This window comes from Mchenga conophoros, linkage group LG5, assembly GCF_057382185.1.
Source record: "Mchenga conophoros isolate Kocher_MC1m ecotype Shallow Benthic linkage group LG5, M_conophoros_male_GT1.1, whole genome shotgun sequence".
NCBI lineage: Eukaryota > Metazoa > Chordata > Actinopteri > Cichliformes > Cichlidae > Mchenga > Mchenga conophoros.
In genome coordinates this window covers 41,133,029-41,160,028 of record NC_140530.1, presented here as the reverse complement: position 1 = coordinate 41,160,028, position 27,000 = coordinate 41,133,029, and the positions used below count along the sequence as shown (strand labels likewise).

Sequence of the window (27,000 nt, the reverse complement as noted above, 5' to 3'; positions counted from 1 at the left end):
ACATGGAGTCCAGGAACACAGAGCAACGGCTGCGATCTGATGATTGAAGTTATGAAACCTTTGTTCATTCTGCCGTGTTGAATAGTGAACTTCAGGGAAACTTGGTGACTTCGGACAGGCTTACTACTTCCTGTTGGGATTCTCCGTGGCCGGGAGAAGAGAATTGACCTGGCCAGACAATTATGGTTTCCCTTTTCCCCAAATTCAGTTGTAGTTACTCAACTTGCTGGTGAAGTGTTTTAATTTGATTGAGCTGCATGCTTCTTAAATGCTTAAATAAATATCTTGCCTGGATTTAAAGACAAAACTGTGGAAACTGGCTTTTGAATTCTTCATGTGCAGCACGGTGGTTAGCACTGCTGCCGCACAGCACGAAGGTCCAGAGCTCATTTCCTCATTTCCTCTGTGAGTGTGTGGGGATTCAGTCTGCGCTGGCCTCGTCCTCACCTGATCCTGCTTCCCCAGAAAATAATATTCTGTTTATTATGTTGGCAGTTTTTTCTCTATAAGTTAAATTTGGGAGCCTTTTAAAGTTTCTGAATCGTTTCCATCTGAGATATGATGTTATTATAACGTAATTATTTATTGATGTCATGTTCTTTTCTCTGGCTGCTAGCAGCACAATAACCTGCAATCTCCTTTATTTCTCTCTAATTAACACGAGTAACAGTCTTGCTCACCTTTCCATGCATGAGGAGGCGCAGTGTGAGCGTGACTCCCATGGCGCCGTCTCCAAACTCCTGTTCACAGCTCATGGTAGAGGAGGTGGTGGTGTGGTGGGTGAAGGTGTGGGTGGACTCTGCTGCTGGGAGACGCATGAAGGTCTGAGGCCCCGAGGCGTATGGAGCTCTACAGAACACCACAGAGAACCCTTTGGAGAACCCAGAAAGGAACCCTCAGAGAGCCCTGGAGCTGCGAGAGGGGGAAGGGGAGGTCGAGGTTTGGGGTCGGACGGAGGGGCTGTACGGGCGGAGCTGGCGTCGGGGTGGGATCTATCCTTACTCCGGTTTCTGTGGAAAGAAAGACAAGAAAGTGATGTTTGAGTTTGTGACTGTTTCTACTTCACATCCCCTCAAAGTTAATGTCTGTATTTAGACCCGATGAGCCTAAAACCAGCATGTTGGGATCAGTCTGCTTTTTTGTAAGCCTCTCATAATCAGTATTTGCTGAGAACAGCCTTTATTGACTTTTTATTATTCTCTCACTCTGATGACTGTATCCAGAGCGTCTTACTAAACAGAGCGCAACAGGAAACGAGTCATTTCAGCGCGTAAGAGCTGCTGTAATGGGTGTTGATAGATATGAGTCAGCAGCTACAGATGCAGAAATTCAGAGAAAAACACACAACAACAAAGGGAGCCTATGACCATGCAGCACTGTGTTAAACAGGATTTCCTCGAGAGGCTTCAAACTGAACTTCTTTGTCATTTCAGGCACACTTTTAACCCCAAATCCTGTCTTTAAAGCAATTTCCACAGATGTAGGAAAACCCTAAAATAGAGTGATAAATTGGGGCGTTTCTCTTCTCCGTGCTTAGTTTGACTCAGGTGCTGGACGCTCCACGTCACCTTCTTTGGTCCCCACAACAGATTATCCATCTGATCCTCCTCTATGACCAACCCTCTGCACGCCCTGCTGCATGCTGATGTCCACATCTACTCCTGACACAGCACAGGATCACCTGAGTTAGTGCACAGCAATACTATAGCAATGCAACATCCATATTTTATTACATAAATTAAAACACTATGAACAATAGGGCTCCATCCTGAGATACCCGTCCAACGCCGCACACACTCACTTTACTAAACTACTGCTTTACTCAGATGGCTCAGTCACATGGGTAAGAACAGGACAGACCTCCCTGCATCGACAAAAAGTTCTTTCACATTCTGCAGCTTGTCACGACTCGAGGGTGTTGCACACTCATGACTTTTCACTGCAAGGCGACTGCACAGGTTCTTCTTTCTTCTTTGATGGACTGACTACAGTCACTCTCAGACAGACTGTCGAACATTCGTGAACAACTGCCGTCTAATTTATAAATGCAGACAGATTTCCTCATATCAAGAGTCAGTCAATGAGCAACACTCGAGGGTACCAGCTCAGCTGGCAGGTTCTGGTTATATTCGTACAGAACAGAAGGGTCGCTGAGACCAAACAGAATATTTAAATGTGAATTTCTGTCTTTCCTTTTGCATTAAAAGAATCTGAAGTGAGACAATTCTGTCAACATCTGTTTCATCCAATAATCTCAATTTTAACTTTGACATAATTTGCAGATAAACAGTCAACATTTACCACCTTAAAACGTCCTTTTATTGACCTCGTTATGCTAACCAGTACTTTTACAGAATAATTTAACTATTTATATTATTAACTGATGATAAAGGTTGCAGTATTAAAAGTAAAGGTCAGAGTGTGAGGGCAGCGACTTTAAATCTTCCAACAAACGCTGTTACGCTCACGCTGTCGGAGCACAGCGCCAAGTGTGGCCCTGCAGCCACGAGGCCAACAAGGCGTTTCACTGATTCCACATCCTCAGCAGCACGGCGGGAGCGAGCCGGCTCCGGTGCCGTGCGAAGTGTGGAAATTAACATAATTTCTCAAGTGTCAGAAGCTGGTCAACAAGTCTGTGCTGTAATTTAAAAATTAATTGGGAACTCTGTTTAAAAAAAGCTTCGGGGGCTGAATTAAATAAGCTTCTGGCCGTGGAAGCGCCACTCAAGCGTGATGATACTTAAGCGTTTCCTTTTAACACAAAACTGAAAAGAAAACAGAGAAAGAGAGACCTCCTCCACGCCTGCATTCGCCTCGTTGTATTCAGATACGCAACTATGCGTGCTGCACACATGACTGCATGTACATGCTGCACTTTGATCATTTTTGAGTAAACATGTATGTTTTTTTAGCAGATTTTGTATGTGTCTGGAGAGCTCACACACACACACTCAGGCATCTGTCACTATGCCAACCAGCACTGTAGGTAACCCGAGGTATGCAGACGAATAAAAAGGTGCGTATAAATGATCGACATATGTTTGTGTGCGTGTGCGTGTGCTGATGGCTCGTTGTGCAGTTTAAAGTGTTTCTATGCAAACAGCGAGCCTCACGTCTCCATCTGCACGTCTGCATCCCCCACTCTCATAAAAAATACACACTCTGAGCCAAAGTAGGTCACAAATGTAATGCAGGCTGTTTGGCATGCAAAGCAAGCAGCATCTCATGACAATGCAACACTCATCCACACACACACACACTTGAGAAACAAATCAGAGGACAGAAGTGCTGAGAGAGAAAACAGAGTTAAAATAGTAGCAAGTGGCAGAAGCAGGTGGGGGGAGGGGAGAAATGGCAGGAGACGGCTTACACGACCTCCCGGGGAGCGAGAAGAGTGGCTGTCAAAACATCGTTTACACATGAATTCAGTCATTGGCGGCACAGGTCGAGTGTTTGCTTATCTGCGCATCCATTAAAACCTCTGTGTGGAAATTGTGCGTATTGTTGTGCAGCGTCGCGGATAGGCCGGGCACACGTGTGGACTGGAGTGTGCAGCTGCATGAGTGCATGCATTTGAGAGGGCGGATTTAGTGTTTTATTTTCCTCTGAACAGTGTGTGTGTGTGTGTGTGTGTGTGTGTGTGAGTGTGAGAGAGAGAGAGAGAGAGAGAGGAAGAACACAGAACATATGAATTATTAAAGTCCTTTCAGATGCTTCAGTACCGGGTTAAAACCAGGCCTACCCATCCCCCTCCGAGTCATGTTTGCCCCCCCCCCCACACACACACACACACACTCGGGGGAATAAGCCATGAATCAGCCATGCATGAGCTCAGAACCGAGAGAGTGTGTGTATGATTTTACTTGTTTTGCTGACATTGTGGGGACGATGGTCACACAGTAACCTTTTAGGGACTCAACTCTGAGTTTAACCGGATGTCCAGGAGGAAAATTGTTCATATTTATTTTCTGTGGCAGAGTATATGCTGTACTTTATCTCTATGAAACTACAGGACACCGAATACACAGATTTCCTTAAATATAGTGCTGGGTGATACTGCGTAGATGCATTCATTAGGGATGTTACACAGCACAAGGATGTTACGCCTTCATACGGTTTAAAAAATAAGTGTCAGTTTAATTCCTTCTCTGCTTTTCTATTTGTATTTTTATTTATTGATGATCCATTCATTGGCACCAGCCTGGACTGCAGCAGCTGCCAGAAACAAGCACCGACACACAAACAGATTCTCCAAGCTGCAAACAGGAAGGAGCAAGCAGCAAAGTAGTGACCAGCATCCATGGAATGAACTCCTGTGAGCAAAATATCTGCTAGCAAAGCGAGTGAGCATGTACCAGTTTAAACTACTGTCAATGAAACTGCTGACTGGTGTGAGAAGAATAGCAAATAAATACATGCAGGCATAACTACGACAAAACATCAACTTTGTTTGTGGCAGTGACTTTAAACTCTTTAAACACAAGAGCTTGTTGGTTTGGGTTTCCACCAAATGTTGTTACATCATTATTATAAATATATAATCAATAAAGACGTAACGACAACGTCAATGCAGCAGTAACATCTAAAAACAGCATATTTGAGTAAAAAACACAGGAAACATATTTTGGTCCTTTAAGTAGATTCATTTGATAACGTGTCTTTTACCTGTAACCCTGTAAATGCAGGACTGTCACATTTACAGTGAGCTACTGCTTCTTTTACTTAAACGGTCCTGTTATCTCCATTTTCAGCATCATAAGAGGAACTCTGCCTCACTGCCAACATCATCTTTTAACTCACCAATAGACTCGTTTTATCATAGCGTATCGTATGAGCTTTAAGGCTACCACACCTGTATGCCAAACGTCTCGCGGCTCACAAACTACAAGTGGGTGGAGCCTCTTTGCTCACAGCCGGAGTTGTACACCCGAAATGATCACATTTATGAAAATCCATGGCTGTGACGTCACACATGTATAAAGTGTGAGTCTGGGCGTTTAAAGAGTTTCCAGCTACAAACACAAACACGAGCATGCGGCGCTGGAGCAGGAGACACAGCAGGAAACAAAGGACTGAACAGCATGTGGATACAACAACTGTCCAAAATAAATAACACTGTGAAAGTAGATCTTGCAGGTAAATGTGAAAGACAAAAATCACATGATTGATGGCGAGCGATGATGATGGTCAATCACACGCATCCTTTTGTACATCCTGTCGTAATGTGAGAGGAGGAAGAAGATTTTGCTCTGCTTTCTTCCTCCGTTACACAAACACAGCCTCCACAGCCGGCGCGCTCTGCAGTGCTGCTGAACTTTGGCCTTGTAGACACACAGTTTGTGCTGCAGCTACGATAGCTGGAGCTCTGCAATCACAGAGCAAAGTAATAATTTTGATTAGTGTGTTTGTTCCTATTGTGGAACTGATGCCGAAATGCAACAATCTGTCTTTATATGCTTTTCAAGACAAAGAAGCCAGACACAGAAACGGGCCAAGAGATTTGTTTGGAAGGACAAACTAAAAGATGGGTGCTTGAAATACATAACAAAATGTTTACTGCAACTTTAATTGTACTTATATCAGGAAAAAATGTATTTGCTGTGTGAAACATGTTCAAGTGTGCTGAGAATGTGTTTATACTTTTATTTATATTTGAGATTAACGACTATGTTTCAAAAATAAATCCATTTGTATCCTGATAAACCCACTTTGTTATTACTTAAACAGAGTTGTAAGACACGACAACCCGCTGAAAATATCAAAACACACAAAACAAGACGGCAGAGTCATAAAGCCGCTCAAACAGAACGCACATTAACAACAGATTTAAAATGATTACATTTACAGGGATTAGTTACTCTAATGGTCGCTGCTGATTGATCCACTCGAGTGGGGTTCAGGAATTAAAAGCCAGTTTTCCAGCTTCAGTATTTATGGGATGACTTTGAAGGATGAAGGAAAACCGTTTCAGGCCTTTTTGACTTGATCTGCATTAAAAAGTTTGCGGATAAAGAAACTGCATTTCTTCTCTCGGCCGATGGATCAGCAGAGATGTAATGCATCAGTTTGATTTCTACTTCACGCTGCACATTATTCAAATTCTCCCAAATAGGGCTGCCACGATTAGTCAACTAGTCACGATTACGTCGACTATCAAAATCGTCGATGACTAATTTAATAGTCGACGCGTCGTTTGAAGCTTTGTAAGATCACAAAAGCCGCAGGAATAAGTAGCAGGATTTAAGAGTGTAATAACGGACTGAAACAGAAGATGGCAGCACTGCATGTACAAGGATGCCAGCTGCCGTTAAACCCCGAAGAAGAAGAAGAAGCTGTGTCCCAGAATTCATAGCGCAGCCCTGCTCAGTTTCCAACAATGGCAGCAGCTAGTTAGTTTTAATATTACTCTTATTATTCTTTCTGGGTCACAAAATAAACGTTTAACATATTTTCAGCCGAGAATGTAGCTGTGTAAACCTCAAATATCTGCTCAGTTTATCAGGACACCACATATTTTCAAAAGCACTCCGACGTTTTCGGAGACGTCTGTTACCCACTAGCTCGATAGCTAGCCGGGGGCGAGGCTAACTAGAGCCGTGAGAACACCGGACTCCCGGCAAATCGTTTTCAAACCCACCGCCGTCTTTCGCTACTCAGATTAAACATGATATATAAGTCACTTAGATAACTTAAAATGTTATTGTTTGGCTTTTTTTAGTATTTTATTTGTTCCTGAGTAAATCGGTTTGGCTGAGATTAAAGTTATAGTTTTTACACAGCTGAATAAACATCAAGCAGACAGCTGATTATCAGAAGTGTGAGATGCTGGAGAATATACCCCGGTGTCCTGTTATATTTTAGATAGCAAGGAGTTTATTAAACTTCACCGAAACAATCTGCAAATTTCATTAAAATTTAATAAACTATCATCTTGTCTTTATTTTTAGTTAGCACAGACCTTAAACACTTAAAGCTGTAAGCTAATGATAGTTATATAAGAGCAGATGCTGCTGGTGCAATAAGCTGTAGTTTTACGTCCAGTGGATGATGATCTGATTAGTCGACTAATCGCAAAAATAATCGGTGACTAGTCGACTATCAAAATAATCGTTTGTGGCAGCCCTACTCCCAAATATACAAAATGTAATCTCATTACTGAATTGTTATTCTCTGGGGAACTAACTCAAATGCCCGACAGCACAGCCAGAGCCAGAAGGACACGAGGGTGCGGTCGCAGTCCATCCCATGGCATGTGCAAACTGGCTGCATTAAGTCAAACAGATTGTAAAAGTTTCATCATATGTTTAAATCGAGGTTCTACTTTGTGAACAAAAGCATCATTTTAAATGCAGAGAACATTTTCCCTGTGAGCTTTATTTTAGTTGCAAACATATACTCAGTCATTTTGTAAAAATAAGCTCTGACGGCTCTGCTGGGAAGCACATTATTGTACTTCCTGACCTTTGCCCTCTGTCACGTGAAGACATGCTGCAGCTGCTGTCCATGGTGCTGATTTAAACCTGGATTATTGCTGCTTTAGCACTTACACAGTGTGTATGAGTGAGAGACAGTGAGCTAGAGAGAGAGAGGCTTGGGCATGCCATGGTAGTAAAGGTAAAATAATAATGTTCCCCAGAGCCAATAGGAGATGTTACACCTGTGGAGAAGCCAGTTAAATGCAAATAAAACCATCTTGTGGTTTTGCAGGAGTCTCCTTCTCTGGCTGACGTCGTTCAGTGCTGAAATTTCAACAATATTTTTCTGTCTTGTCCAATTGTTGCAGAACTTTATGATGTAAAACACCTCGAGCAGACGGATGTTATTGGAGCTATATAAATAAAACCGAACTGAAAGTTCAGGCTGGCATGAATGTGAGTGAAAATTCAACAAACTTGTCAAAACCAAGCAACAATCTCCTGATTCCAACACAAAAGTTTCAATAACTGCAGTTCTTCTAATGCTGGCTCCAAAACGGGGTCGGTCCTCACACACTCGTGGTTAACATTACAGCCTTTATAACTCACCTGCTGCAATTAAAGCTTATAATTAGGGGCGTGGCCTTTGACTAATAGATGGATGGTGGCGCAGGCGGTCGTAGCTGCTAGCGGTCTGCTAAGCTTCACCTCAGATGACTGAAGTCCCTGAACTGGACTGTTTGTGCCAACAATATGGCTGCTGTGAGGTTATTTGCATTAAAATCATCCCAGAAGAAGAAATTTCAGCATTTTTTCGGTTTGTATGGTGCAGCCACAGAGGTCACAGATGAAGCCAGCTAGCATTAGTTGATCTCTGTTGTCAAAATGTGGTCATTTCTGGCTAAAGCAACATGGTGACACTGAGATTTCAAAATATAAACATACATAAGCCAACAGATAACACTGTTAGCAACATAAATGGTAGAGCTTCAGCACAGATGATTAATGTGAGCTCTGCTTGTTTTGAATAACTGTTGCCTCGTCTCTCACTTAAGTTTGGCAGGCGGGTCGTATTTTTCTTGGATTGTACAGATTTAATTTGGATGTTGGAAACAAAACCACCATCATCGTTTTCCCCTTTTTAGAAAAACGAAAACATTTCTTCCAATAAGAACTGGAACAAAGACCACGAGTCTGTCAAAAACCTTGCAAATGCCAAAGATGAGATTTATTGTGACTGCGATCATATTTGTGCAACATCATATACACATGTAGTGGACTCTTCCCTCTCTGCTGAGTGTGACTGCACTATTGTTTCAGAACAATACTGCAGATGAAATCCAGGACTTGTCTCTCAAATTATACCCTGATACATCAACACGCTGCCCTCCTTTTCTCCTCCGACTGCTTTCCCACTGGACTCATCAGGCAAAGCCGCCTTTCATATCAGTCTCCAGCACAAGAAAAGGAAATTGTTCCGAAAGAAACAAATAGGGAGAAACAGGAAGTCGACGTGTGCATGAACACACACACACACACACACACACAGAAAAGAAAGAAAAAGTGACGAAAAAGGAGGAAACGGGAAGAAAAGCACTCAAACAAATCCTGGGGGAGGAAATCAGAGACAAAACGAGGAGGCAGAACACTGAATACATTTCAGGGACATGAGCTAAATCACTGTATTGAATTTGATTATCAGGTGGGCAGGCCTGATTGATTCTGGCCAGCAACAACTCATTTCTAAATACTGATTGGATTTAAACGCTGAGCTCGCAACTCATTCCTTAAAGCTGATTGGATTAAAGCAGCAGCCGGCTGATTTAAATCACATCGTTGGTCAACTGCAACGTCAAGGACGAGCTGCTTGTAAAACCAGAGAAGAGACAGAAAAACTGCCTCTCCCTGCGACTGTGTATCTTTGTGTGGTTTTGTTGCTGAAGTCATGGACTCACTTCCTCAAACACACACACACACACACACTGCCTCTCCAAGGCTCGGACAGGCTCCCTCGACCCTGATCTGGATGCACAGAAGCAAACGGATGGATGGTCTTTGTTACCTTGATGACATAGAAAAATGTTCCCATGTCAGCAGATATCAATATTTTGAACTTAGCCAGTTAATCCAGTTTAGTTCAACCACCCTTCTAGTCCAGTAGCTTCTGTAACGTAAAGAAAAAGAAGAGAAGCAACAGGACCCTGAGTCAGGACCCTGCAGCAGGTTTATGGTAAGAATGAATCCTGTCACTCCTGTGAGGCTTAGTAACACTTCCTATCACGCAGGGTTAAAGTCGGGCTTGTATCTTCTTCTGCTGCCTCCTGATTTCTTTCCTTCTGCGTCCTGACAAATCTTCTCTCTCTGTCATCAAGGACGATCTTTCATCAAGAGGATGAAGTATAATGTAAACAAAGAGACAAGGAGGTCAACATGTGCACATTTGAGAGAAGACGAGTAAATAACTGGTCCACAGAGTCACAGTACACAAACAGCACGAATCAAGAGCAACATTATTACAGTTGTCGTTTTATTTAATGTTACTTGTATCAGTTTGCACACTAATCTGCATGTTACTGCGCCCACAGAGGCAGCTGCTGCATTTTTATACAGAAAATTGTTTGGTGGCACCAGAAGATGATGTCATGGTTGGGATGGTCAAGTAGTGACATCATTACCAGTGTGTGTGTGTGTGTGTCAGAGAGAGGCTGACATCATTGCCTTCCTATGTGAGTGCGGGTGACACCAGTCTCTATTTACAGACCACAGAATCTATGGAGAGGAGGAGAGCTCTCCCCCCGACACCCTGCCACCCCCGGGGGGCAGAGAGCAAAAGGAGGGCGGGGCTTTGAGACAGGAGGAGGACCAACCACGAAGATTTAAATTTCAGCTGTTCACTCAAACTGAGGAGGAGAGGAAGTGGGCGAGCAGCAGCGAGAGAGGGTCCTTTTGTGCCATAAGTCTCTTGTGTTGATAATCACTGTGATTACAAGGACGGGGTAATGCTAGGATGCTCCTGCTAACACTGTAATAAACAGCGCAGCCAGGATGCTGCAGCCGCGCTGCGATCGTACCACAAACCCTAAAATAGAATCTGCAGACAGCTGCCACAAGAAAGACAAATTCCCCCCTTATTTAATGCGTTCTGCATCTGTGACTCACGTTTGGTTAAAATTCTTGGCAGGGTTAGCGGTTTGATTGCTAAAAATACAACTGCAGAGGCCGCGTTTGCTCAGGTTTTAGGGTAAAAGTGACACGTAGAGTCACAGCACACGGCTACAAATAAAACCGGCTTTTACAGCTCAGGAAATGATTTCCATCAGTAATGGTGAGGTGAGCGTTTGATCCCCTGCTCCAACTACAGGCCAGAGTCTCCTGATGCACTGAGTGTGGGTGCTGGATAAAAACACAGCAACTTGAAGTTCATTTCAGGGAAGAGGAGGAAGTTGACGTGAGCCAAATCCGGCAGGCAGGGTGAGCGGGGAACGACAACTGTGTCGGTGTGGGCTTAAAGCGAGTGGGCACATGTTGGCACGCGCCACGGTTCAGGTGCTCTCTGTGTTCTCTCTCAGATACTTCGTCAGCGCCGATAGCCTCATCCCGAAACAACCGCCTCGCGATTCCTGAAGAAACATCAAGCGTTCTCCTCGTCGCTCCGCTGCACTGGGGCGTGGCCTTCAGGCTGCGACGCTGCACACTTTTAGGCTACGTTCACACTGCAGGCGAAAGCACATCAAATCCGATTTCTTTGACCCTATGTGACCCATATCCGATCCTGGTGTGACAGTGTGAACGGCACAAATCCGATATTTTCAAATCTGATCTGGGTCACTTTCGTATGTGGTCCTGAATCCGATACATATTCAATGTAGGGATAGCTCAGTAGGTAGAGTGGTGGCCCCATGATCGGAAGGTCGGGGGTTCGACTCCACTGAACGGCTACCCTGAGGTACCCCTGAGCAAGGTACCGTCCCTACACGCTGCTCCCCGGGCGCTGCACTGGTGGCTGCCCACTGCTTCACTGGGTGAATGGGTTAAATGCAGAGGAACTATTTCCCTATGGGGACTAACACGCACACTTTACTTTACTAATGTTTCAGAAAGCGACTGCTGTTTGATGGTCACGTCGCATTAAATCCGTCTTTTACGTCACCGACACAAGACAGACGCCAATTATCAGCGCCCGAGAAGACATCGCGAACGCTTCCTGGACATCCGGCGTAGATGTTAGTGAGTCTAAACAGAGCGCGTTGTGTGTGACGTCTTCTTTTGCGCATGCGGCCGCTTTGAGCGTTCGCACTAGAGCGCGTTTGTAGTGTGAACGAGCAGATAAAAAAAATCGGATTTGATCAAAAATCTGAATTGAGCATTAAGACCTGCAGAGTGAACGCAGCCTCTGTCTTTGAGTTGGAGTTGTGTGTTTTTGTGTGTATTTGTTTGATCAGGTTCACATCTGCTGACCTTTATTTCTTTTTATTGCTGTATCAAAAAGTCATTTTAAAAGGTTTAAATTAAACAAGAAAAACACTCATGTGCATGCTTTCTCGCTCTCCTTTTCTGTCTTTTCTAAATGTTTCCATCTACAAAACGATCTGTGAGTCTGCACAACAAAGGAGGCAGTGATGACAGCTGAGGGTTTGGTTCAATCAGGGTTTTCGTGGCTGGGTCTCACAAACAAATCCACCCTAAAGAGTATTTACATAGTGAGCTTAACATTTACATGCTGTGTGTGTGTGTGTGTGTGTGTGTGTGTGTGTGTGTGTGTGTGTGTGTGTGTGAGAGAGAGAGACAGGTAAATGACAGCAGTGACCTTGTCATATTTAGTTAATGTTTAGCAGAAACACACACACACACCCATCATCCTTGGATGCATGAACACACACACGTGTATATGCAGAAGATCGAAAGCAAAATGTGTGCAGATGCTTACAATAACATGCGCGCTCATGCAAACACACAAACTCAGACACAAATAGAGCAGAAAACGTGCTGCCTGCATACACAGGCTGCCAAAGCCACTTACACTCAGCTAGGCTTAGGGAAAACACACACACACACACACACACACACACACACACACACACACACACACACACACACACACACACACACACAGCAGATCTAAAACACAAACTTGATCTTCTGTCAGTGTGATTATAATTTGAAAGAAGGAAGAGTTCGCAGATACTGAGACACGAGGGGAAATAAGCGTATTTGTTTCACGGCGGCATAAGTCAGCAGCCGTTCATCTTTAAAAGTCTCCTCCTGAATTAGACGTTGAAATAATCCCGGACAACTTTCAGCCGTGTGCGCAGCCCTCGGACCTTGAAAGCTGATCCAAATCCTCAGCGCAACTGTGAACGAGCCGCGGCGCCCGGCTGACATCGGCGCTGCTCCCTTTAAACAGATACGCGCTTTGTTTTTTTTCCTGGGCCACGAGTCTTATATTACAAAGGCTGGCAGCAGCCTGCGAGGCTTACACATAAATCTCCCCCGACCGTGAGGATACATTTACTCTGCTCTGTAATTGTGAGCTGAAGAGAGCGGCGTGGCTTCTGTGAGACGATGTGAGGAATGGCATAATTTGTTTGTTAATGTACGTGATGATTGCAGGGAGCGAAGGAGGAACGCAGGTCACAGTATGAGAGAGAAAATGGTGCTGCTGACTCGCACAGCAAGTGAAACAGCCCCAATCGCGTTTCTGAGGAGTTTCTACAAAGGCGAGCAGCAACTCCACGGATATGATGCCGAGGGGAGTGACAGCAATCACTGCAGCGATTGTGCATGTGCTCCGGGTGTGCGACAGAAACACAGGACACTGGGAAGACGCACAAAAAGACTGAATAAGAGGAGCGCAGACCGACTGCAAACAGAAACACGAGGGATCTGCAGCAGAACAGTGTTTCAGAGGAGAGTCGGGTTATCACTGCATCTCTGCACAGCTGCTGACACCCTCATATCTGCTCTTCGGAAAGAATGGCTGACTTAATATGTAAATAAGGGCCGCAAGTAGGGGTGACCTGGGCTGTGAGAGGCCCCCGGGCCAGGAGTTTGAAACCCCTGTTCAAGATAAAAGAAAAACGAGGGAGCTTCAAGCAAGGAGCTGTAACTGCCCACTGTTCCCTACTGTTCCCTACTGTTCCCTACAGCTCACCATCCCAACATGCCTGTAATGCAATTAGTGAACAAAAACTATGGCTTGGTGTTTATTTAACTCATTGCATGCGATGCATCTTCCAAAGTAAACATTAACCCTTTAGAGCTGGTCGGAGCAGCACGCTCCATTTTGCGTAACTATTTTTAAATCCCGGTAGCTCTGCAACCATGTGAGCTAGCGCAACATTTTTTTTTTTTTGCATATGAAACCGGAGGACTTGTACTTACATCTGATGCCATCAGCTTGTCCTCGGTCACAGTTTCCTTCCACATATAGCTTTGCAAAAACTGCATAAAAAGCACTTGCAGCAACAAAAACATAATATTCCAGAAACACTTTGCCGATCCTATCAGCTGTTTGTAACACTTCCTACGTTGGAATAGACGTCAGCACGAACTTCCGCATGTCCGCCATGACCTGCCCGAAACCGGAAGTGACGTCATTTTGCAGAAATGTATTTTTTTTACCATCAGGGCCTTATGAGCCTATACTGGTGTTTTTGAAAGTTATCTTTGACTTTCTGACTTTCTGTGTCGTTTCTGGGATGCTGAGGACTCATATTGCACTGCTGGAAATAGTTTATTTTGATGCAGATGCTGCTTTTTTGCAAATTTGCATCATAATATTTATTTTCGTTTTTCCTGCAGTATCTAAAAATTGGTGTATTTCAAAAACAAAACTATGAAGACACTTAAAATAAATTTCCTGTGGTGGGAAACTAGTTTGTGCAACTTTTTTGTATTTACAGTTTTGAGGGATAAGCCTCTTTTTTTGTAGTTTATTGCACTTTTTTGCAATTTATGTAATTACTATGCACTTAATGCATGCATATTATTAAAATTTAGGCTGTAATGGTTGTATTGATGTATATCAACTTGAAATGCTCCCAAAAATGGCTCCACAACATGTAAAAATATAATATAAGCTCTGGCGGACTTGGTTCTATGGTAGGTCTTAAAGGGTTAAACCATAAGAGCAGTTTTTTTGGCTTCCAAAAAGATTTAAAGATGAGGATGCAACAGACCGAAGCGCAGCAGCTGCCATCAGGGTGTGGCACTGACTCTAGGCTGTGTTTGGTGGCGCAGCACACGCGCAGCAGAACAATGCAATGTTTTAATGTTTTAGTCGATGAGTGCGTTGACACAGCGCTGCAATAAGTGAAAGCAGTGAGGTTTGTCTACAGATTCGTGAATGTGCTGCAGTGACGCACTTTACCCGATCACCGTGAAGGTTTCCTGTATTTATCCTTCATATGCATTAAGTACAAACACGTGCTTGCTGTGCACGCATGTTTACACTGTGTAGGACATTTATAAGAGTGAGGAAAACCCAAACACACAGCTAAAGTGGAATGAGCAACCGTTAGATGCCTGAGGCTGTGCTGTTGAAGCCTTGCAGCGAATTCATATTCAGAGCAAACAGAAAAATATAACTAATCTGCACAGCCGCAGAAACACGACGCAATCTTCTTCTTTCCTAATTCACAAAGTTGCACTGTGGGTGTGACTGACAACAGAGAGAAAACAAACCTCTGTGGAGGGATGATGAAAGACTCAGCTGTGACATTTTTGCTGTCTCTCAGGCCACTTAATGAGAAAAGGCAGGCAGACAGTCAGACTGTATTCAAATGTCACTCTCTGCCAACCGGAGGAGATTTGAATACCATAACAGGATATGCAGATCACCTGCTGCAAGCACAAAGAAGCACCAGACCTCTGACTCTAATACGGTAACGACCCGACCTGCAGTCTGCCTTTAATGACTGGATTTTCATCTGCTGTGTAAACAGCACACAGGTGTCAGGTGTTTCTTCACTGTTGTCTCCTCCTTTGTTTAATGAAAGAACAACTTTCGAAAAGAGAGAAAGTTGATTTTTTGTGTATATGTGCACTAAAGGCATTTTTATTTTGCCCCATATTTCATAATTGATAAACTGTCTACTTAAAAACACAGTAATCATTCCTGACACAACGATTTCATTTGAGAATCTTCAGGGTCTCAGTTAGGAACTCACACTCACGTCTTCATTTATTTTAAGGAGATGATGGCGAAGCATGAAGGAAGCAGAATCACTCACAGATGAGCGCTCTTTGTGTTGAGTCTGTTTAAATACAAAGAAACGTGCGCGGCTCTGTGAACCAACGCTGTCGATTGAAACGGCGAGTTTGTACAGTCGCAGTTATCAGCAGCAGGAACGTGCTTGTTTTAGTCACCATGTCTCGTTTTGATCCTCCACCCACCCGCTCTGTTCAGCGGATTTGTTCGCCCACTTTATATAACAGAATTACTGGCTGATTATTGCACAAGATTATTGAATTATTGAACTCGACATGAACTGCAGGAGGAGGTCGGGGTGGACGGAGGGTGCACGAAGCACTCGCCTCTCACGCCACAGCTAAAAGTTCACATCATTTCTGCAGTTTAAGGTCAGGAAATGTGGCCATGATGAGTACGTGGTAAATGGACTGCAGCTGTGCAACGTTACACAACATGTCTCATAACCTTTTCTACCTTAGATATTAGAAAGAAATCACCTAACAACTCAGATGAACGCGTCAGGAGCAACTCTGCTTTACAGCACACGATAATCGTTGATAAACATCAACCTTATATAAAATCAACCTAATAAGGAAATAAACCTTATGCAGGGTGGATTTAGTCACAGCTCACCTTCCTCAGCTGTAATGACACTTCAAGTTAGCATCGTGACGCTCTGACTGACACGGGCGGCTGTTAGCAGTCAGCTAATTGCAGCCCCCCCACTGTGTGTTGGTTCTTTGTGCAGAGTTTTAATGCAGTTATTTGATAAATAACAGCTACAGACAGTCCAAGAACATCTGCCTCCAGTGAATGAAATTCAAACATCACCGAACCAGCAAATCGCACGTGCAGACATAAACACAGCAGCCAATCGAGCTCCTGCCTTTTATCGGCTTTCTCGCTGCTTAAATTAGCCTCAGAGCGAGCAGCCATCAATATCACACACAGACACAGAACCACACAGACAGAGAGCGAGGCACGTATGACGCAGATCCAGATATCTGAGTGTGTCGATGCGTGGGGCGACTTTTTGGAGGTTGCGTGGCAGGTCGCCCTCTAAGAGTCTCCGACCTTGGCTCAACGAACCGAAGACGCTGCAGCGTTCTCTCATTTTATGACATAAAAATATTTATTCTGCTGACATGTATAAATCATGAAGCCTCTGCTTAGAAGCCTGCTTGAAGGTCACAGAACCAAAATATCACGATTCTATTATCGTCTAATAAATATTTTCTCTTTTTGCTGAATGCCTGCAGGTTGATCCTCATCACACAAACTTTCATTTCTACAGAAGATTCAAAGTTTCTTTGACATTTTAAAGGGAGACATTCTCCCAAATCCACCGAAACCATTCTCTTCAAGGTTTTAAGCCCTTTGAAGACGCTCGAAGAAATATTGAGGGACAGTCATGTCATCATAATCCTTTTCCTCATGTATCCACAGTGAGAGCTTTAGTTTTGGCAGCTGCAGAAATCAGTGGACTTGAGCACCACTATGGACCGGACAAACCCTCGATAGGTCTCTCACCCTCGTGCTGATGAGTCCTCTGTGACCAAAAATCATTTGGGTATTTATTTCACTAAATAACAAACATACCAGTGATGTCAGGGGCTAACAAGATTGTGGGAGGAGACACAAGTCCAGTTGGGCTTTCGTCAGGAGGAGCATCTACAGCATCTACTCCCCTGTGGCGGCCTGCGCGAGCGGTGAAAATAGCAATCAAATGTCAACCTAAAAGTAAGAAATGCTGGTCAAGTGGACAAGGTGGTCCCAGCAAAGATGTGTCGGCTTTGACACCAACTGTCTCCTCTGGTCAGGAGCTCAGGGTACGAGGCAGCTGATGCACGTGGCTGAAATGAGCTTCACACAAGCGTCCTGCTGCTTTGCTGTGTCTCAAAGTTTGATTAAGTTCAGGTAACAAAACTGCTCACTTTGGTTTCTTTGGTTGGGTTAAAAAATCCACCCATCACTAACCCTCACACTGAAACGCTGACAGCACAGAGGTCCATGATTCACTGTTGAAGCCTCATAACAGAAAGATTCAGCTACATAAACGGTGTCAGCACACCCACACATCAGACGGTGCTCTCTGGTTCTGCCTCGTTTGCTTTATATGAAAATGAAGCCCAGACTTTTTTCACTGTTTGCAGCTGGAGAGTTGCTCTCAACTGCCTCCTTAACTCGAGAGCCACTTCTCTCATGTCTGAGTGCGCGTGGATATCATCTCTCAATTTCCTCTTTTTTACGAGGCCGCTGGGAAATGTAAAGCGTATTAGAGAGAGGAGAAGAGGAGCGCGGGGCAGATTTGAATGGAAAGCAAACAACAAACAACAACAGAGCAGAAGAAGCAGCGTGTGAGCGCAGACTGACACGGCTCAGAGAAGGAGGCGTGACCAAACCTAACGCCTGGCGTCACATGTTTAATACAAACTGAGCTTTTCAGACTAGTAGATCATCCGTCTGATGAAAACCTAAATAAAGCGTACAATACATTTTGAAGCAATTTAAAAAAAAAAAAGAGATAAATATGGCAAGTACAATAGAACTGTCGTGTTTCTGTCAATGATGTCATATTTCAGGCTTTAAGGGGTTAAAGGTTGGCTGGCAAACATGAAGCTCCCCACTTGGCCTTATCCGGTCTTTAAGTGATGACGTGACGAAACCTACTTGCGGGCCTAAAGTAGTCTGCGTTTAGGGTTGCCAACCGTCCCTTAAAATACGGAATCGTCCCGTATTTCGAAACAAAAGTACACGTCCCGTATTGAGCTAATAAGGGACGCACTTTGTCCCGTAATACAGTGAGAATCAAAAGTAGTCTATAAATGTTAATGGAATTAACGCTTTGTTGGAAAACATAATTCCCAGCCCCTCTCCTGCTTTGTGACCAATGAGCTGACAGCACACTTATGACAATTCGAGTATGACAATTCAGATTACCGCTCATCTCATTGGTCGAGGAAAGGTCGCTTACGGAGAAAATACTGGAAGACGACAGATGACCACAACAAGAAGCATGGCCAACAGGGAAACAAACGCCGACACTGCGGTGCAAGTCTCGGACGACAGTACACCTAAAGCTGGGCAGACTGTGCGATTTTTTCAGTCGCGTTATTCAGCTCCTGCTCAAACTGCACGATTGACTCGCAGGGGTTAGAAGTTCATAGGTCACGATGCAGGTCTCACACTATACCGCCCGATGCTCTGATGCGACCTGAGAGCTCACACTGTGCCTCCATAACATGAAGGTTATAACAGAGAATCTGTCGCTCGCTCTCTCTGTCTCTCACTCACACAGACACACCACCACCATCAACTTTGCTAAATTGCTAATGAAAAACACTCATCAGGCAGCTGTGATTGAGCAGCATGTAAATCCAACTATTTTCACGGTTGTTGTGGTCGTGATCATTTTGTGAGGCCACATCGAAAAGGCTCGGATGAGCTTTCCAAAGTTCTACAAGTTGTGCCTCCATCGCTTGTGTCCAGATCACACGCTGCACAGCCGTGCTGCTCCGTCTTTTTCACGGCGTTTACGTGTTTGCGCGCGAGCAGTGTGAGCGGCTCACGAGCGATTGATGATCGGGAGCTGGTCGTGAGGTGTTAATCACTTCTCGTTACCCCACGTATACTACACGACGCACGATGAAGGCCAAAATCGGTCCGATCACTCAAAAATCGGCTCAAAATGGGCCTAAAACCGCACAGTGTGAGCCCAGCATTAGAGCAGCAATGTTTGTTCCCCTCAGAGAAAGGGAAGAATGGGAAAAGGAAAACACCTGGCTGGAAAACGTTAATATGGGCATGTGCAGTGAATATCAGCGCTATGTGGCCAGAAGTGTGATAATATAATTTATTTTGTGTAATAAACAACTGCAAGGATAGATGATTACAACAAATAGATGACTAATACATAAAAGTAATACATAGATGAATAATGATGATGAGTTATGATGCGTAATCATGGGAACAAGCGGGTTTACAAACAGGAGCAGCTGATTAGCATTAGAAAAGCTGAAATAATACCTCAACTGAAGCCAATTGTACTAAATGCACTAAATGTGCACTGTTACAAGAATATTTTTCTTTCTATTGTTTTCTATTATTTTAAGTTAAGCAGGACAGAGTTCTTTTAAAGAAAGATTTACTTATATTCTCAAAAGTTAAGCATGACAGGCTTCTGTTTAAGAAAGAGACCTGTTTTATGTGTTAATGTTGTCATTTTGAGCTAAAAATAAATGGCTAAATGATCATTTGTTTCCCATGTGTTCATATCACAAAGAATACACATCTACTTAAATCAAATTCAAGTCAAAGGGTTAAAAAAAATAATTTCACACACAAAAAAAGAGCTAGAAAATTCACCACACTGGGAAGGGTGAAGACAACTGGGTCGCCCGGCCCTGGCCACGAGGTGTCCCTTATTTATTTTTCAGGGAGTTGGCAACCCTATCTGCGTTTAATATGGCTTTTGTGTTGTTAACATGTTTAATGTTTTGTATTTTCTTCTATTTAATCTCAAAAAGCTCCTAAAACAGTCAGTGATCACTGTTGACCTCCCTCGGCTTTTATTACCGCTAATCATTTATTTAAGCTCAGTTTTTAAAACCTTAGGATGTAACTACAGCCCAGCCCATGCAGCAGTATATGAATGACTAACCTGGTATTGTGGATGGATTATCTCAGTTTGTCTGTGAAGGTTCTCAGTCATCCAGGTCATCTTAGTCAAAGGAGCTTGCAAAGTCTTCAAGCAACTTAAAGAAGTCCAGACGCTTTTCTTTGCAAGCTCCTTTGATTATCTCAGTTGTTCTCCTGGCTGAAGTTTGGTCCTTTTACAGCATCCTGCCATGTGATTACATTTGTTCCTGACCACCGAGAACACTCACGTTAACTTTTATCCAGTGGAAAAAAAGTTAGCTTGTTTATATTATGCTAACATAGCTGTGTCGCTAGCGGTCACGTAGCACATCATTATATACCAGCTAGCCAAACTTCAGTAACCCTACAAACGTCACTGCTGTTTAGTTTTCTGTCTTCATTTATGTTGGAAGTGATAGCAGAGCTGTACGTTTGAATTTGTTTCCAAAACCCCGCAGTCAGGACATGCTATATTGTATTTAGATGGAAGCTAGCGAGCTAACTTCCTGCTAACTTCTAACTCCGTTAAATGTCATAAATTCCGTTTTCATGGATGCCTGGATGTTAAACTCAATTGTTACACCTGGTAGAGCAGAACGCTGATCATTTTATTAAAGATGAAAGACTTTAGACAGTTTTTAACTCTCAGTAATGCCATAGTGATCGTTTGATATATGGACCTGCAGCGGAGTTTAGTCCCAGACACGGCTAGTGACGTCAGACTTAACGACCGGATTATGAAATCACTGGGCAGGTAAAAATGCAGCAGATAGATTTGTGCAACTTGTGCACAGGTTCCACCTGAGAAACATGAATCTGCATTTCAAGAATTTGAAACTGAGGTCAGAGAGATTTTGCATTTTTAGCTAAACCCTGAAAGAAACAGAGACAAAGAGAGAAGCTCCAAAGTAATTGGACCAACATTAGCCACCTCACATGACGATGACAGACCAGCCTGTGCAGAACACGTAGCTGGATCCAAGTCTACTAATCAGCAGTGGAAAGACAGCTAAGCCCCGAGAGCACGGGGTGGGCGGTGGTGCAGCGCATCAAAATGCAAAGGCTTTAAAGTTCCTCCAGCTGGCCGACTCCACCTGCCAGTGACTCACCTCCACAGCCCGGCTGTACGATCATCTACAGAGCATTTGACAGTAAAAACGAGGAAATCAGTGCACAAGTCATGAAACAGGAAAGTTTCCTAAAAGCTTTTAGTTCATTTCAGGCCAACAAACAAGAAAAACAAGAATTCTGCTCGTTTCCAGCTTCAGGTTCTGGTTTGTGGATTTTACGAGAGCAGCTTTGAATAATTGAGAGTCCTACATCATCATCTGTCTGAAACAAATCACGCCTGCTCCTCCTCCTTCAAGCTGAACCTCCTGATTGGCTGCCCCAGTAAACACGATGTTACAGGTGGGTGGGGCTTGTGAGACTGAGATGACGTTATAAAGATATGCTCATTCCTTGACAGCACACAGATTAAAAAAGATGAAAAAAAAATCACATGTGCACACTTGTATATTGATCTGATTATTTATTCTTTTGATCTTCATTATCTCAGTGTATATAGTAAGATGGTAAAACGTTTTTGATTGTTCTTCTTCTTTGAAAGCTACATATGCACCTTATAAGAGAAAGTAATCAGTTACCATTTGTGTCACTGTTTGATGAACACTTATTTTATAATAATACACAGCAGTGATGCCTTGAGATCAGCTACTAAAGATTTTGTGAGGATTTGATTGATCTAAAAGTAATAAAGTTTTATCTTATCTTATCTTATCTTAAAACAAATTATTCCTAAAAGCTATCCCAGTTTATACAGGAAGTTTTATCCGGTTGATTAATGTGTGTAGGAGCAGCAGAGGAACAGACCTGCAGTATGAGCATTTTAGTAAGTGGACGTCTTGAGGTGACCAGTGGATGCTGTATTCAAGCTATACTGAGTTTAAAAAGCTAATTCTTTCACGCTGTATCTTAGCAAGCTGTTTATGCTTAGGCAGTATGGTTTCTTAATTAACACTCACACTCCTTTAAAGCCGGTCTGCGCGGGCACGCTCCGTTTTGCATAACTATTTTTAAATCCCTGTAGAACCGGAACCACGTAAGTTAGTGCAATAATCTTTTTTGTGAAACCGGAGGAGTTGTACTTACATCTGATGCCATCAGCTTGTCCTCGGTCACGGTTTCCTTCCACATAAAGCTTTGCAAATATTGCATAAAAAGCGCTTGCAGGAACAAAAACATAATATTCCAGAAACACGCTTTGTCGATCCGATCAGCTGTTCATAACACTTCCCACATTGAAAAAGACGTCAGCGCGAACTATCGCATGTCCGCCATTACCTGCTCGAAACCGGAAGTGACGTCATTTTCGCAGAAAATGTAGTTTTTTACTTGTAGGCCTTAAAAGCCTCTACTACGGAGCCCCGCAGGAGACATGGGAGAAAAAAAAATTAAGACGGACTTTTGCGGGATCTCGCAAAAGTTTTAGCCGCATTCTTCGGAGGCCGCCAGCTCGAAGCCGACCGGGAGGTTGAGGCACGATGTGCCGGGAAAGCGGTGTTCCTCCCGGCTGTAGTAGGTCTCGACCTCCCGTTAGCTTCGCGATGGTGGGTGTCAGATCTTTTGCCCTTTTGCAAATATGTGATGTCTTGTAAACCGAGCAGGTATCTGACGTTTACACAACTACATTCACGCCTCAAAATATCTTAAAAGTGTATTTTGTGACCCAGAAAGAGTAATATTACAACTAAGTAGCTGCCGCCATTGTTGGAATTCAACTTTTGCGAGATCCCGAGTTAGTTTTGCGAGATCTCACAAAAGTCTGTCTTAATTTTTTTTCTCCCATGTCCCCTGCGGGGCTCCGTACTATACTGGTGTTTTTATAAGTCATGTTTGACTTTATGCTTTTCTGAATAGTTGCTGGGATGCTTAGGACTCGAATTGCACTGCTGGAAATAGTTTATTTTGATGCACCTGCTGTTTTCTCTGCAAATTTGCATCATAGGATTGTTTTTCGTTTTTCCTGCAGTATATAAAAATTGGTGTATCTCAAAAATAAAACTATGAAGACACTCAAAATAAATGTCCTGTTGTTGTAAATTATTTTTTGGAAATTTTTTGTATTTAAAGTTTTGAGGGATAAACCTCTTAAATTTCTCCAAGTAGAAATATATGTAAAAAAACCCAAAAACGATTTTCAATTTTTTTGTAGTTTATTGCACTTTTTTGCAATTTATGTAGCTACTATGGACTTAATGCATACATATTATTAAAATATGGGCTATAACAGTTGTATAGCAACTTGAAATGCTCCCAAAAATGGCACTACAACATGTAAAAATATAAAGTAAGCTCTGGCCTTGGTTCTATGGTAGGACTTAAAGGGTTAAAGTAATTTAATCCTTAGAAATGAGTGGCAGACCAACATCCAAAGACAGTCGCTGACGTGAAGGAGGAGAGCCGCGGAGGCAGGGAGCACGGGCTCCCTGGGGCTAACAGGCAGGAAGTAATGGACTCTTTATTGAATTAGATGCTCCGCAAAACCAGAGCAGTCATTATTATCCAGCTGAGATCCTGACACAACCACCAATAACAGGATCCATTAACCCCATTGGCTCCGCGCCCATTAATCACAATTAAAATCTTTATGTAATTTCTCTTGTTTTACCAGGATGTTTTACCAGTCGGTGGTTGCTGGAGTACTTTTCTATGCTGTGGTGTGCTGGGGGAGCAGCACAGCAAAGAAGGACTCATCCAGGCTGGAGAAACTGATCAGGAGGGCTAGCTCTGTGGTCGGCATGAAGCTGGACACTCTGGTGACAGTGGCAGAGAAAAGGACATTAAAGAAACTGATGGACATTATGGACAATGCTGGGCATCCTCTGCACACGGCCATAAAAACCAGAGGAGTCTGTTCAGTGACAGGTTGCTTCTCCCAAAGACAAGAACTAACAGACTTAAAAACTCCTTTGTCCCACACGCCATCAGACTGTTTAACTCCTCTCTGGAGGGGAGAGGGAGGGGAAACAGGAGGACAAAGGAGGGGGGAACAACTAAGCTGTAGTGCCTCTGCACCTCACTGTGCAATACCTTTTGTAAATAGTCAACAGTGCAATAGACTCAATACTTGAAATGTGCAATTCACTTGTATTTTATTTTTTATTCCTATGTATTCTATTTATCCCCTTTGTATATTTTATTTATATTTGTCTCTGTATTTATATATGTGTGTGTGTGTGTGTGTGTGTATATATATATATATATATATATATATATATATATATATATATATAACAATTCTGTAACTGTAACTTCGGTCGTTGCTGTGCTTTTTGGAAGTCGAATTTCCCAGAGGAACCCACCCGAGGGATTAATAAAGTTCTATCTTATCTTATCTTATCTTATCTTGCAGTTTTATGCTCACTTGTCGTTTGTAGCCAGAGTTTGGGTCGCGCTGGCTCTGAAGGCTGTTCGTGCATTTGCTTCATTGCAGCTACTTTTATGATTTTTCATGACTTACTGAGTAAAAAGATGCATTCAAGAGCAGCCGACACCAAAGGCCTCGAGGAGGTAATATTACAGTGACTCCAGGTGGGGTGGACAAAGGAGTTTCTGAATGAACAAATGACTTGAGCTCAGTGACGTCAAACACTCCAACCCAGCAAAGGCACATTGAAAACTGATTTGATACGGGTATGTAAACTGCATGTACAAATAATCCCTGTGAGGCTTCAAACTGTTCCTAGAGTATTTAAAAGTAGAATGGGAGGCAGAGCCTTCAGTTTTCAGGCCCCTCTTCTGTGGAACCAGCTTCCAGTTTGGATTCAGGAGACAGACACTATCTCTACTTTTAAGATTAGGTCAAGGTCGAATTTATTTATATAGCACAGACGATGCTGCACATAGTGCTTAACAATATAAAAATGCCACTAAAAAGAAACAATGTAAAGCAATAATAACAATATAAAACAATGATAGGACAATAAAAGAATTAAAGCAATAACTAAGACTATTAAAATGTTTGGGTCATAGTGTGTTAAAAGCCAGGGCATAAAAATGTGTCTTTAGTAATGATTTAAATCGATCAAGTGTTTGTGCAGATCTAATATTATGGGGGAGACTATTCCAAAGTCTGGGACCTGCCACAGAGACGGATCTATCACCACGAGATGTGAGATCAGTCCGTGGGATGGACAGCATTAATTTTGAGCTAGACCTCGTGGTTTTTCCTGGAGCATAAACAGGAAGGAGCTCAGACAGGTAAGAAGAGCTCGGGTATTAAGCGACTTAAAAACAAAAAGTAAACGTTTAAATTGGATCCTGTAGGAGACAGGAAGCCAGTGTAAAGAAGCTAAAACTGGGGTTATAAGCTCTCTCCGTTTGGTACCAGTTAGCAGGCGAGCAGCTGCATTTTGGACCATCTGAAGATGATGGATGGAGGCCTGGACGAGACCAAAATACAATGAATTGCAGTAGTCCAACCTGCAAGTAAGGAAAAGGTGAATAACACGTTCAAATACATTCTCCGGGAGGTATGACTTTACCTTAGCCAGCTGTCTTAACTGAACGAAGCAGGACCGAACTACTGCACTCATCTGCTTATTCAATTTAAAAGAACCATCAAGGTAGACACCGAGGTTTTTGACACATACTGTAAAACATTACAGTAGGAGGAAAAGTGGCCCAGAGTGCTGACAACTTCAGTTTTATCTTCATTGAGCTTTAGAAAATTTAACAACATCCACTGGCTTCAAACTTTCCTTTTTGCTAAAGCATATAGTTAGGGCTAGACCAGGTGACCCTGAATCCTCCCTTAGTTATACTGCAAAAGGTGTAGGCTGCTGGGGGATTCCCATGATGCACTGGGTGTTTCTTCTTCACGCACTGTGTTAACAGACCTCTCTGCACTGAATCATATCTGTTATTAACCTCTGTCTCTCTTCCACAGCATGTCTTTATCCTGTCTTCCTTCTCTCTCCCAACCAATCACAGCAGATGGCCCCGCCCCTCCCTGAGCCTGGTTGTGCTGGAGGTTTCTTCCTGTTAAAAGGGAGTTTTTCCTTCCCACTGTTGCCAAAGTGCTTGCACATAGGGGATCATATGATTGTTGGGTTTTCTCTGCATGTATTATTGTAGGGTCTACCTTACAGTATAAAGCGCCCTGAGGCGACTCCTGTTGTGATTTGGCGCTGTATAAATAAAATTCAAGTTAGTTGAATTTAAACACTCAAAGCTGCTCCAGTGAAGCGCAAGATTAAACATAAGGATATGAAACGAGGCTGCACTCAGAAATGTTCCTGCACACCAAGAGAGATGAGCCAGGGCACAGTTGCTTGTGCAGCAGGTTGCAGGAGAAAATAGAATAATATGAAGCAACCTTGTACAAAAAGATGTGAGGTTCACTCAACTTCTTTCTTCAGTTTAGCACATGCTAAATATGTACACGTGCACATTACTGCTGTTAGTGTTACTGCTGATGGTAGCTACAGAACAGCGCAGTGATAACTTCCATCCATCTGCACTTAGTTCAGATCGTTGGTTGGGCTGGAACCTATCCCAGCTATCACAGGGCCAATTAAATGAATTATATATCATCATTTCTTTGAAAAAGCAAATCCCATTTATGCAGCACAGGGCAGTCTTTGTGTCACTGACTCCTGGAGTTTCAGACATACAAGGTGAAGAAAGAAAACAGGCGCTGGAAAGATCTCCTTCATCCTAATCAGAATCAGACTTCTTGCACCACTTTAATAT

At 43.1% G+C, this 27,000-nt stretch overlaps 1 protein-coding gene across 1 annotated transcript in view; it reads right to left on the bottom strand.

Annotated features, from left to right (window-relative positions):
- The window catches only part of LOC146575182 (poly(rC)-binding protein 3-like), a 79,727-nt gene that overhangs the window by 38,390 nt on the left and 14,337 nt on the right, over nucleotides 1-27,000 (bottom strand). The window contains exon 2 of the mRNA XM_085275699.1: nucleotides 681-1,010. Within this exon, the coding sequence (XP_085131825.1) occupies nucleotides 681-818 (138 nt within the window). The 5' untranslated portion in view covers nucleotides 819-1,010. The remainder of the gene's footprint in view (nucleotides 1-680; nucleotides 1,011-27,000) is intronic.